We start from the raw sequence: 14,733 nt of genomic DNA on the forward strand, positions 1-14,733 counted from the left end.
TTCTTTCCTTACCATGAAGTAGTCTATTTGGGATTGATGCTGTCCACTTTTGTAGGTAATAAGTTGAGTTTCTCTCTTTTTAAAGAATGTGTTAACAATCGCCATATCCAATGCTGTTGCTAATTCAAGCATGTCATCTCCAGCTTCATTTCTAGTTCCAAAGCCTAATCCGCCATATATTGTTTCATATCCTGTCTTGGTTTGGCCCACATGTGCATTGTATCAAATACACGATCAATATTATTTAATCAACAACTCAAAATACTCCCGATGCCATGTCAAATATTTAAAATTGTCACTGTCTTGTCACCATATTGTATTTTATTCAGTGCCTTGTATGACAAAGATAGCGAATGTTCTATTTGGAAAATATCACCATGGACATGGTGTCCATTTTTTTCAAATCCTGAAAAAACTAATAAATGTTTTTAAAAAATTTAAACGCAGAATGAAAGACTCAATTATTATCGAGGGCTGAAAGTCCCTTAGAATAAATAAGAAGTTTCTTTTGAATGAGATATTTGAAATTAAAAATCACACTACATTTTCTCTTAATTTTTTACCCCTCTAACTTATTAAAATAAATATTACAGAAGTTTTCAGGGACTTTCGGCCCTCGGTAAGAACGTAATATTTCATTCTGCGTTTAAATTCTTCAAAAATGCTTATTTGTTTTCTCAGGATTCGAAAAAAATGAATCCCATTTAAACAGCATTGGAGCCGAAACTGCGTACCCATCCCCTTAAGATGCCATAGGAAAATAGCTTTAGAACAATATTACCGATAGTTATGTAGTGTATAAGTAAAATTTTGAAATTTGAAAAAAAATAATTTGGGTGTTAGTGGGTTAAGAGTATCTACCCACTGGTAATTTAACCACTGTTCACCTTCTTATTTTTCAATCAGGTTAAAAGAATGCTACTTTTTACTAAACCAAGCCATGGAAGAAGATGAAGGGGGAGACAAAGACGATGCAGTGGAGCTGTATGCCAAAGCTATTGAATATATTACCCAATATCCTGATTTAATGCAGGGGGAATTAAGAGCTCTTATTATGCAAGCCTTGGAAAGGGCTGAAGAATTAAAAGGTAATTATTAAAGATTTCTTATTCCAACCATGCTTCGTTTGTATTTAAATCTACCATCTATTTTTCAACTTATTGCTGTATTCAAAGGTACTCTTATCTCCGCCCTTTGATACTTTCTGATACTGAAAAATCAGAAAAATCAAAGCTTTTTAGGAATGCAGAAAACATTTCTTCTTAAGGTGCCATATTAGAATTATTTAACATTGGCAATCACCATTGCGAATGCCTCTCGATCTTGTTTTCTTCCTACACTTCTATGGCCCTCAATTTTGCCTTTAACTATTAGTTGTAGTTATCTATATCGATTTCCCCTCTCTATATGTCCCAGATAAAACATTATCCGGTGTTTAACAGTCTTTAGCAGTTCTCCAGTGGCGTGCTGGAACTTTTCAAGCGGCTCGGTGATTTTATAGAAAAGCGGCCTCCCATCCTCATTTTACCTTCTATTATCAGGATGTTTTATTCGGTATTAAAAAAAAACAAAAAAAAACAAAAATATAATTTATTTTTGAATCAAACATAAAACTTTGAATTCAATGATTTTTTTCTTAATTTGCTATATTTTTTCATTTAAGAATAATAAATCTTACAAATAATAATTGACATGTATGACAATATTGTATGCAGTAAGGCGAAAACCATAATTTCCTAAATAAATATAATATGAATTTGATGTAATTAAGGTACAAGTAAAGTAAAATTGAGAATTTTTCAATTATGTATTAAGTTGCATTTTAGTAAATCAATTATACAAGAGAGTACAGATACAAGTACGGTGCAAATACTTTAATTTAACAATATTTAAAATGTTAATACAACGCAATAATCTAAATATTCTTTTGCAATTATTTTATAAAATAATTACTTAACTCTCGATCAATAATTTCCGCATTAAAATAGATTTTTGAGCAAATTCGCCGATCATTTTTAAGCTCATACAAAGCTTCTTGTTCTATAGCCATTAGCATAAAAGTGATCTTGTGTTAAAGTACTTCTTAACCGATTTTTTATGTATTTCAATGTTGAAAAGCTTTTTTCGCAAGATACTTGTGTCACTGAAAGAGTTAATAAATGCTTTATATTATACTATTTACATTTGGATAAGCTTCCTTTATACTTTCTGTAGCTGAACATATTCATCATTACATCATTGTAACTACATCTTCTATAATCTCAGTATTTTGCAAAATCCTATTTTTAATACAATCCATTTATCAGCAAAATCCATGAGTTCTTCTCTAATTGCCGTCGCAGATATGGTAGGATAAAACTTTCTTAATTTTTCAGTAAATGATTTAAATGCCATCAAAGGTATACCATTTTTTTATTGTATCAAAATTTCTAGGATGTAGAGTGCTTATATCATAAAACGATTTGATTTGTCTTGATCAAATCGTTTTTAGATACTTTCAGTAATTCGGTCAAAAATGAGCAAGACGTTTTTCCATTTTTTAATTCTCCAGAGTCCATACATCAGTGGCGGCTCGTGATTTTTACAATAGGGGAGGCTATACCTACCTCTAAAATATCTAGACAAATTTGCACTAGCAAAAAAATGCGCCAAAAAATGTAATGTATATAAGACACCATTTTTTTACCATTTTTTATTTACATTTCATAATATCATCATAATTCATAATTTCATAATATCATATCATTTTGAAAATAATTAGTCTAATTGTAGAAGTTTAATACCAAAGTTTGTCGTTTATTTGTTAACAATTCCATCTTTGTAAGTAGATATGCATATCAAAATAAATACAGATTTGAAGTTTTTACAGTCCATACAGATTGAAGGTTCACATTTTTTTAAGATACTCAACTGAATTTTTTTAATTCTAAAAGCGGCCTACTGCGAATCCAAAAACATAATAAATTACTGATATTTTGCTTTGCGTTACAAATATCGGAAAAAGTTATTTGAACAAGTTGTTACAAATATTATTCTAACCCCAAATACCAAATTTCATAATAAAATTACTTTTAGTTTTTTTTATTATTTTTAGCCAGGAGCCTAAAATTCGTTGTCCCGAGATGCAAGCAACGGCAACGGAGCCGAGAAGCTAGTTAGCCGTCGTTGGTAAATCTCCGGGCAGCGTGTGATGGCACCGTAGATGCCAATGTTAGGAGACCGGGTCTCCTTAAACGCCTGCTGCGCTGCGCGGAGCATTAGCAACGGAGGCTGGCCGGCTTCTCGGCTCCGTTCATGCATCTCGGGATAACCCAGGGTCCTGCCTACAATAGTAATAAAAAAACTGAGACACAATCATGCGTTCTAATGCTAATGCTCCGAGAGTATGGATATTTAGTGATAATATGGAATTTACACGTTGAATAATAGTGAGAGTGCTTGTTGTTTTTTGCGATTCAAGATAAACAAAACAGTGTAGCGTGTGTAAAAAATTTACGGGGATGCTAAGCCTCCCTTGCCTCCTCTGACGAGCCGCCACTGCCATACACGTTTGAAGGAAATTGGAAAACCATAAATATACTTGTATGTATGAAAATAAATAATATTATCTGTAGCAATCTATTTATGTATATAGACTAGAGTTTTACTAATTTACTTAAACTGTATTTCACAATTAAAATTTTTTTTATTTTTTTAAATGTTTTATTAATATTATTAGCAAAATTAACATCCGATTAGAAATTAAAAATAGCTATTTGTATAACAAGGGAGGAAAGTGCTACTTTTCCTCCCGAGAATGAAGTAGTAATCATTCAAGGGAGGAAAAGGCACTTTACTCCCATGTTATACAAATGGTTTTTCCACCTTCCTCAAATAACAAGTAATTTTTTCATTTTTACTTAATTTATTTATGTAACTAACCAACAAAATGTATTAGAACTAAAACTAACAAGTAGGTACAATATAACTGTCAAATAAAAGTCAAATTATTAATGTAAACATTGTTAAATTAGAATAACAATTTACTGTTTTTTACCATTTTGCAAAATACAGAGTGTTTTTAAATAAACGTTAAAATGTATAGATACTTACGTAATAGAAAATAGATATTGTACAGGGCGTCAATAAGTTATATTTCATGAATGAAATACCATGACGTCACTTTTACTTTTCCTCCCTAGGGAGGAAAAGCACAACTTTGCTCCCTACAATCAGGTCCGGAAAAGTATACTTTCTGCAGAGGTAGGTGGAAAATATTTTTTTGTTACATCTAAAAATTTTTGTGAAAACCTATTTGACCGGCCTGTCGGTGATTGCACCGATTCATTTATATGGCCAGCACGCCACTGCATCCGTTTATGAATCCACATTTCTAATGCTTTAATTCTGTTCATGGTCGAAACCTTTATTGTCCACACTTCTGCACCATACAGAAATTAAGACCAAACATAGCACTTGACCGTTTAGTTTTATAAAAGTAGTTTTAGTCATTGCTATTCTGCGTTTTATTTCTATGTCTGAATCTAGTTGGTTGATTATGACAGTTCCCAAATATGTCAATTTGTGAACTTTTTTAACTTGGACTCCATTTAATTGAAGCTCTGCATGTCTGCATCTGGATGTGGGTTACGACTAAAAAGTATAACTAAAACGTATACTTAATATTTTTCTTATTTATCCAGTGTTTGATCTGTTTGATTTAGGAATAAAAAGGGAATCTCCATCTACTTCAAGTACAGAACCATCCCCTACTAACAATAAACCATTTAATCCTGTCCAGCAAAGACCAGTTGTCACTCCCAATCCTCGACCAAGACCTGTTAGACAAGTAACGGCATCTGATGGCAGTGGATATACAGAAGAAGAAAAAAGGGTCCTCTTGCATACCTCAAATATTAATGGAAGAAATTATGTTCCTTTTATGGATATAGATTTGTCAGAAAGGTAATGTTGATATGTCTTATTCCTTTATACAGGGTGTCCGAAAAACAGCGGAACGGAATATTTCGCGAAATGAACATCGGATCGAAAAACTGAAAAATACGTGTTCAATATTTTTCAAAAATCTATCGAATGGCATTAAACATGACTCTCCACTTCACCCTCTGGGGGTGGGGTGGGGGTAACATTTAAATCTTAAGTCTGTTTTAGACTATACCTTTTTTTGTTAACAGAAAATGGTATAACAAAAACTTACATGAAATGATTGTGTACAATATTAATACAAGAAGTTTTGTGTATTACATTGTCACTTTTTCCTATTAGAATATGTTGCCTTAAAAAAGTACTTTTTTATATTTTTGTGATGGTACATGTGCTGTTAACCTCAATTTTCTTCTTCTTATTTTCTTTTAACAATATTTTAACCTCATTTTCCTCAACATTTTACCTAGTTAGTTTTATCTTTGATATTTTATATTACAAAGATATGTTATATGATGGATAAGAAAACTCTATTATTATCAGCTGCTTCCATTGCAACATTTCTTAAAAGAAAAGTTAACCTTAAAAGAACCAATGTGATAGTATAACGAAAATAACCTAACTGCGCATGCCTGTGTACTAAAAATTGTTATCAAATAGGACATGTTCTAATTTGTATAACATTTTCTGTTAACAGATTTTGTTTCCTGTTTTACATTGTGACAAAACTTAGTATACCATTTTCTTATATCATTTTATGTTATAGTCTAAAACAGACTTTAAATGGAAACCCCCATTTTTATTGCAAATTTGGATTGCTTACGTAAAAATAAGCAACTTTTATTCGAGACATTTTTTCAAATTGTGGATAAGATGGCGCCATAATCGTCAAAAACGAGTTATCGTGATACCATAAGTAAATTATTCGCGGTGTGCAAGTACTTGGAGACGATACGAGAAACGATCGTGCGAGAATAGCGGAGAAATATTGTAACTTTCTTAAATAATTCATTGTCAATTGAAATTGTCAAATTGACGTATATTTCATATCTACTGTCAATGAAGATGAAAAATTATATATTGCTCCACAATATTGATATGATATGCAATTATTATATAAAGGTAAATATAATTAATTGTATTTTGCTTGCATTACTGCATTTTAATAACTAATTTTATTTACTACAAACAATTGTTCACGTTTTAATAACATAACCTGAATCTTATTTTTTCTTCTTATTATTATTTTGGACTATGGCCTTGACATTTATCCAGCAACTAGGACCATATGGTTGGCCAATATAATTAAAAGTGCGAATAAAAGTGCAGAGCGAAGAAACCAGGTGTCGCTTTTCCGAACTTGCACGGTCCCAATAGAAACGGTCTAATATCTTGTGAAGTACACTTTCAAATGAAAAACCAAAAAAAATGTGTTTGTACAATAAATATATTATACACGGCTCACTAAAATAATTAGTTACGCCCCTGTACTACTGATTACTTAAAATTCAAGTAGTATTTATGTAGACCTTTCTGGAAACTCCAGGTTATTGTGGAGACTCGCATTTCAACCCCTCGCCGGAGCAGATCGTAAATAGCTTCCAAACTAAAATCATCTCTCATAATCGTTCTCCCGCTATTCGTTGAAAAGGGCCGCATACCGGTCTTTCTTGCTATTCGTTTTAATACCGCTTAGATAACTCAATTTGCTCAGTATTATCGACGATGATTTATTTAGCGTATTAGTGAGTGCCTTACAAATGAACCAAATGGATTATGGAATTCAATCAGAGCTCTGATGTGACGTCATCAAGGAATAAAACTGTGAGTACTCTACATATATGTGAACATAACTTATTAGTCGTGATACTGTATGCATTTTGAACCATATACCTCTCATAGCAAATATTCTTTGTGCCATTTATGCAGATAATACTTTAAATCACATTTGAAAAATCGTTATCTACTCTTAACCAGCTTACCTATGGAAATATACTCTATAACCGTACAATAAGTACAGGTTATCATTGTTGAGAATACTTTACGTATTGCCTTAACATTCTGATCCATCGAGCCGTATCATATTAATTATTTATTAATTAAATCCTCAAGGTCCTTCGTATTTGCATATTTTGATAATCTCTATTCTGAGAATAACGGTTTTTCATTTATAGTGTCTTTCTGTTGCATTTGGAAATTTCCAAGCCACGCCGCGCCGGCACAAAAATAAAATATTCCTCTCTTTCTGCACTCAAATTCTCAGTATTTAACCCAGCACGTCTCTGCAATAGCTGGTAGGTTGTTAAGCCCGGTCTACACGTGCAATTTCAGAAACTACTTGCTTTATTCAAATAAAGGAGTTGTTTTATTTGTATGAAAAAATATTTACAGGGCACATTACTTTATTTTATTTTCGTAAATATATTTTTCTGTTTATAGTATACAAAAAGTGTACTCATTTCTTGGGTGATAGTACGGGTGTTATAATTTTAACATTGTTTGTTCAACCTTTTGATTTAAATTAAATTTATAATTTTGAATCCGATTAAGCCTGGTTCACAGGTTACAAAAATTATTAAAAATAATTTTGTTTTCTTGCATAAATTGTAAGTTTTTGCTACATTTAGCTTCGCTTAAGCTCATTTTACACTTCTAGAAAACTATAGAAAATAAATAATTGTTTTTTCTTTCAATTTAATTAATTTAAATACTTGTTAAGGGTGTCTCACACTTGCTGAAAAATACCCATTTTGGAAAATTGCATATATTTTGAAATTTTATAGTTTTGCATTACATATACTAATCTGCACTCATACAGGGTGATACTATTAAGCCAATCTCACACTATTAAACGAGTAATATATAATATATTGTACATACTCTCTCATTTTCGCATCGATTTATAGGTTTAGACATTTGCAAATAATCTATCTAATCTCCCATTCTCGCAACATGGCTGACCGATCAAAATATAACCGACAGAGGCTCACCGCAAAACTTGATATAACCAAGTTGGCTGATTCGGTTCCCACAACTCTTAATTCTCTAAACAAATATAAAATTCGTGAAATAATTTCACAACTCAAACATTCTTACGGACTTTTCCGCGATGCTCAAAATGTGCTGGAGACGATCCCCGAGGAACCTACCCCCTCTACTGATTCCTCTGTGGTTTTTGATAAATATTTGGATACAATTTCTCTATTGGAAGAAAGATTAGAGGTCATTGAAAGTTCTAATGTGACTGCTAACCCCTCCCTCCAATTTGACCCTAATTCTTCTCTAACCTCACAGTCTATGGCTAGGCAACGAACAGTAAACCTCCCTCGTATTCAGTTAAAACCATTTAGTGGCTTAGTTACTGAATACAATTCATTCATTGAGACCTTTGATACAATAATAGGATCTGATACTACATTAAGTGATCTGGAAAAACTCATTTACCTCAAAAGTTTTCTAACTTCCGAGCCTTTGACGCTTCTCGAGCATATCCCACTCACAGGTGACAATTACAAAATAGCCCGGGATAACCTGACACAAAGGTACGCCAACTCTAAATCGCTTATCAAAACTCTCATCTCTCAAATTCTTGATGCGCCTCATATTTCTGGAAACGCAAATCACTCACAATTAAGAAATTTTCATACGGTCATGTCAAATAATTTCAAGGCCCTATTGAACTTGAATAGGCCCCCTTCAAATCTCTTGCATTTACTTCTCATACATATCGCTACTCAGAAGCTCGACGCACCTACCATTAGGGCTCTTGAGTTCCAATCCGGTGGTAGCCAAGCTACCCCTGATTTTGTCCATTTTCTAGGGGAAATCGAGACACGCGTTGTTCATCTTGAGAATATTCACTCTCAATCAAAACCAAAATCGACTACTACTTCCAGACACTCTTTACACCTAGCCTCAGACACTTCTACCAGTAACCTTTCGCCTCGCTTAGGTCCTAAGAAATGTTCCTATTGCAACGACTCTCACTCGATCTACTCTTGTCCTCAGTTCAAGCAGTTGAATTCTAAAGAACGTTTTAGTTTTGTCAAACAAAATAAATTTTGTATTAATTGTCTTGGGTCTCACATGCTCGATCAGTGTAAATCCAAATTCTCTTGCATAGTTTGTAAATCTCGTCATCACACGTTGCTCCATTTCGACAAAACGGGTCATAGTAACCCTTCCGCGGCTGTTGGCCAACACAACTCAAATAATCATAATAAAACCGCTCTCAAATAACTCCCATATACAGGGTAATTCACAACAGGGGCCCTCACATGTTAGAGCTCCTGAAACGGAAGTTAATCTTCAAAATTCGACTCCACATTCAATGGCTCTATCTACAGCCTCGCTTTATAATCATTTGGTGTTATTAAGCACACTCCAGGTCTATCTTGTCGCTCCTAGCGGCAAGAGGGTCTTCGCAAAGGCACTTTTAGACTCGGCCTCACAGGTTTCATTTATTAGTGCTGACCTCGTAAAGGAACTGTCACTCACCACTAGAGATGGAAAATTACGGATCAACGGAATTAACTCCACCTCATCCTCGTCTCAATCTATTGTAGATACAACAATTTTCGCTGTCGCTAACGACGTTCCTTTTGACATCTCGTGCTCTGTACTCCCAAAGATAACAAATCCGCTTCCTCAAATTTCTATTTCGGCGAGCAAACTAAACATACCCTCAGAGATACCATTAGGTGATCCGATGTTCCATGTAACATCCCCAATTGGTATCCTGCTCGGTGCAGACCTGTATAACGATATCATTCAACCTGAAATAATTCGTTTGGGAAAAGGTCTTCCCGTTCTTCAACGCACTCTACTCGGGTACACGATATCAGGGTCAGTTCCAGACTTTGCGCTCAAGTCGAAAAATACTAAAAAGGCTTTGGAATTTTATTCAAACTCTCTCGTTACTTGTTGTTCTCATAACACTCCTTCCGCCGTAAATGAGCCGGTAGTGTCCAACGAGGAACTATCCGATCATTTACAAAAATTCTGGGAGCTGGAAGAAGCCGCTCGTCAGAACACCGATCTCGTTAATGATCACCCCGCTGAAATTAATTTTGTAAAACATGTTAATGTTCTCCCCAATGGACGATATGAGTCCACACTCAATCTCAAACTCCCTATCGAAGATATAGACATGGGAAATTCGTTTCTCTCGGCAAAAAGACGTTTTCTAAGTCTCGAGAAACGTTTTCAACTCAACCCTGATTTATTGGAAAAGTATCAGGACATTATATCGGAATATCTCAATAACGGACAAATAATTCAAGTGCCGTTAAAAATGCTAAATGACTCAGGTAAACCTAATTACTTTCTCCCTCACTTTCCCGTTTTCAAATCCAACTCTACTACTTCCACTCGTATAGTTTTCGATCCAAACAATAAATCGTCTACGGGAATCTCGCTCAGTGACGTCATAGACAAAGGTTATGTCGTCCAACATGAACTTTTTGACATTCTCGCTAAGTTTCGTCAGTTTAAATTCGCACTAGTAGGCGACATCAAGGCTATGTTCCTACAAATCGCCATTTGTCCCACTGAACCATTTCTGTTAAATTTTCTCTTTAGGGACAATGTTCAGCAGCCTTTACGGTGCTATCAATTTCAAAGATTATCCTTCGGGCTCCCAAGTAGCCCATTTATCGCTCAAAGAGTTATCAAGCACATCGCTGACAACAACAAACATACCCACGAACTTGCTACTAGTGTTCTGCAAGAATCTATCTATATGGATGACCTGATCAGCGGTGCTGACAGTCTTCATGAATTAAATTGTCTTTTCGAACAATTAACTTCTTTGCTAGAAACCCATGGTTTCCTCCTCCACAAGTGGAACTGCAGTTCTTCAGAATTTCTGTCTCAACACAATTTAAATCCCGTCTCTGAAGTCAGTCTTAACTTCACGGGATCTGATAAAGTCTTAGGCATATTCTGGGATTCAGAACACGACCACTTTTCGTTTAAAACTCCTATCTTCAAATTGGCTAATGTTGTTACTAAACGTACTATTCTCCCCTACATTGCTACTTTGTATGACCCGCTAGGATGGTTATCCCCTGTCCTTGTGAACGCTAAGCTCTTGATACAAGAAATATGGTCCCAGAAATTGGACTGGGATCAACCCATTGACTCACCCATCATTATGAAAAATTGGCAAAACCTCTTATCGACATTCAAAACTATAGAAGAGGTCAAGGTACCTCGATGCTTACTTTTACAAAAGAAAGTTGTTGATGTTCAATTAATTATTTTCACCGACGCATCGGAAAAAATATACAGCACTTGTGTGTATCTCAAAGCGACATACTCAGACTTTTCTGTATCGTCGCGGCTTATCGCTTCTAAAAACAAAATTTCTCCGCTAAAAAATAAACTCACTATTCCCAAATTGGAACTTTGTGGAATAGTGTTGGGAGTCACTCTGGCTCATAGACTTTTTCACATCTTCAAGAAAAATTTGAGTATATCTTCATCTCATCTCTTTGCTGACTCTACAATTGCCTTGTCTTGGATACTTTCTAAAAAACACATTTGGAACATTTTTGTACAAAACAGAATTCAAAAGGTCAATTCCTTGTTGGAAACTTTTCCTTGTGATTTCTATTTCGTCAGAAGTCACGAAAACATCGCTGACCCCGCTTCCAGAGGGATAAATGTCTTTGATAATCCCCAGACCACCGAAGACTGGTTATGCGGACCTAGCTTTATTAGAGACAATCCCATCGATTTTTCTCTTCATCAAATTCCTCATTTTCAGGATGATCTTCCTGAATTAAGGAAGTCAGTTGTCTCAAACATAGCAACAAATCACGAACTCAACGACATCTTTGAAAATCTATTCGCTAAATCTTCTTCTTTTCGTAAAATTCAAAGAATTGTCGCTTATCTTTTTAGATTCATCAGTAATATTAAAAAGAAAATGAATAACTCCCCACGAGATACGGATATATTGACGCCACCCGAAATGGAGATCGCTGATCACGCGATCATCAGGTAATATCCAAAGTATCTACTTTAAAAAAGAGATTCTTGAATTGAAAAATGTTAAACTCGTGACCAATAAAGCCATTCGTAAACTCAACCCCTTCCTACAACATAATGATGGGCTGATTCGTGTGGGAGGACGTCTCCGACACGCCCCCATATCGTATAATCAAAAACACCCCATTCTACTTCCTTCTAAATGTCGAGTTGTAGAACTAATGTTGACTCAAGCTCATCATAAGTTATTACATTCAGGCGCGCAAACAGTACTTTCGTATGTCAAAATGAAGTACTGGCCAATTGACGGATTAAGACAGATTAAACGCTTAATTCGTAAGTGTGTAAACTGTTTCCGATTCATGACACCCAATTCTGTTCAACAGATGGCAGATATGCATCCCGATCGTGTACTCCCCACTAGACCCTTCCAAGTCGTCTCAGTGGACTATGGGGGGTTCTTCTTAATTAAGTCCTCACATTTGAGGAAGGCACCGCTTTACAAAGCATACGTAGCCTATTTCATTTGCATGAGCACTAAATGTGTTCATATCGAATTCGTCACAGGATTAAGCGCAGAAGCCTATATTCTTACTCTGAAAAGGTTTATTGCCAGAAGATCCACGCCCAGTATTATTTGGAGCGACAATGCCACAAATTTCCATGGGGCAAAAAATGAAATGCGCGAATTCTATGATTTTTTCTTAAATCAAAATAATTCGGAACAGATTAAGGAATTCTGTACTCAAAACTCCATAACTTTCAAGATGGGTGTTCCCCGCAACCCCCATCAATTCGGCCTCCATGAGGTAGGAATAAAGAGTGTGAAGTATCACCTCTATCGAATTATAGGAAATTCCCACTTCACCTTTGAAGTGTTTAACACAGTATTATGCCAAATCGAGGCTATTCTAAATTCGAGACCCATCACTAGGATGTCGTCTGACGCCAATGACTTCGCTTTCCTATCTCCAGCTCACTTCTTAGTTCAAAGAAGTTTAACCGCGCCCCCTGAACCAAGTGTTTCAGAGATACCTGAAAATAGGTTGAATCTTTTTCGGCGTATTAGTAAAATTCAACAGCAATTTTGGAAATTGTGGAAAAAAGACTATCTTTGCCCCCTGCAGCAAAGAAATAAATGGACCGACCCTACTGACCCTGTCAAGATCGGGGATTTGGTTCTGTTGAAGGAGGATGGTACTCCTCCACTCTTATGGCCAACTGCCAGGGTAATAGATGTATTGCCTGGTAAGGATGGTCTAGTTCGTACTGTCAAGATTCACACTACTCACGGTGCTTTTCTTCGTGGTATTACGAAAATCGCTGTGATTCCCCTGGAAGATTAAAATGTATCCCTAGGGGGAAAACTTATCGTTTTCCTCCATTTTATCGTTGTTACCCCTTGTGTATATAAACTCTAATTTCTTCAAACATTTGTTATCGTTGTGCACATCTTTGCCAATCCCCTCTCTTCGAGGTAATATAGGCCATCTCTCTCGCCTGTCGCCCCCGGCAATATGTACAATAAATATATTATACACGGCTCACTAAAATAATTAGTTACGCCCCTGTACTACTGATTACTTAAAATTCAAGTAGTATTTATGTAGACCTTTCTGGAAACTCCAGGTTATTGTGGAGACTCGCATTTCAACCCCTCGCCGGAGCAGATCGTAAATAGCTTCCAAACTAAAATCATCTCTCATAATCGTTCTCCCGCTATTCGTTGAAAAAGGCCGCATACCGGTCTTTCTTGCTATTCGTTTTAATACCGCTTAGATAACTCAATTTGCTCAGTATTATCGACGATGATTTATTTAGCGTATTAGTGAGTGCCTTACAAATGAACCAAATGGATTATGGAATTCAATCAGAGCTCTGATGTGACGTCATCAAGGAATAAAACTGTGAGTACTCTACATATATGTGAACATAACTTATTAGTCGTGATACTGTATGCATTTTGAACCATATACCTCTCACAGCAAATATTCTTTGTGCCATTTATGCAGATAATACTTTAAATCACATTTGAAAAATCGTTATCTACTCTTAACCAGCTTACCTATGGAAATATACTCTATAACCGTACAATAAGTACAGGTTATCATTGTTGAGAATACTTTACGTATTGCCTTAACAGTGTTTAATATTTTTCAAAAACCTATCAAATGACACCAAATACGACCCTCCACTCCACACCCTGGAGGTGGGGTGGGGGGTATCTTTAAAATCTTAAATGGGAACCCCTATATTTTATTGCAGATTTGGATTCCTCATGAAAAAATAAGTAACATTTATTCGAAACATTTTTTAGAATAATTGTTGATAGATAGATAATCGAAAAAAATGCGATTTATTAGCGCCATCTATCAACAATTCTAAAAAATGTTTCGAATGCTACTTATTTTTTCATGAGGAATCCAAATCTGCAATAAAAATGGGGTTCCTATTTAAGATTTTAAAGTTACCCCCACCCCACCTCTAGGGTGCGGAGTGGAGGGTCGTGTTTGGTGTCATTCGATAAGTTTTTGAAAAATATTAACACGTTTTTTGGTTTTTCATTTGGAAGTATACTTTTCAAGATATTAGACCGTTTCTATAATTTACCTATGGTATCACGATAAATACTTTTTACCGATTATAGCGCCATCTATCCACAATTCGAAAAAATGTCTCGAACAAAAGTTGCTTATTTTTATGTAAGGAATCCAAATCTGTTATAAAAAATGGGGGTTTCCATTTAAGATTTTAAAGTTACGCCCCACCTGGGAGGGTCGTGTTTAGTGCTATTCGATAGATTTTTGTAAAATATTT

At 35.1% G+C, this 14,733-nt stretch overlaps 1 protein-coding gene across 2 annotated transcripts in view; it reads left to right on the forward strand.

Annotated features, from left to right (window-relative positions):
- LOC114331133 (calpain-7) overlaps window positions 1-14,733 on the forward strand; it is a 105,522-nt gene that overhangs the window by 29,775 nt on the left and 61,014 nt on the right. For both annotated transcript variants that reach the window (XM_028280615.2, XM_050652544.1), the window contains 2 exons: window positions 907-1,088; window positions 4,704-4,944. In XM_028280615.2, the coding sequence (XP_028136416.1) occupies window positions 907-1,088; window positions 4,704-4,944 (423 nt within the window). The remainder of the gene's footprint in view (window positions 1-906; window positions 1,089-4,703; window positions 4,945-14,733) is intronic.

The sequence above is a fragment of the Diabrotica virgifera genome, chromosome 5 (genome assembly GCF_917563875.1).
Source record: "Diabrotica virgifera virgifera chromosome 5, PGI_DIABVI_V3a".
Lineage (NCBI taxonomy): Eukaryota > Metazoa > Arthropoda > Insecta > Coleoptera > Chrysomelidae > Diabrotica > Diabrotica virgifera.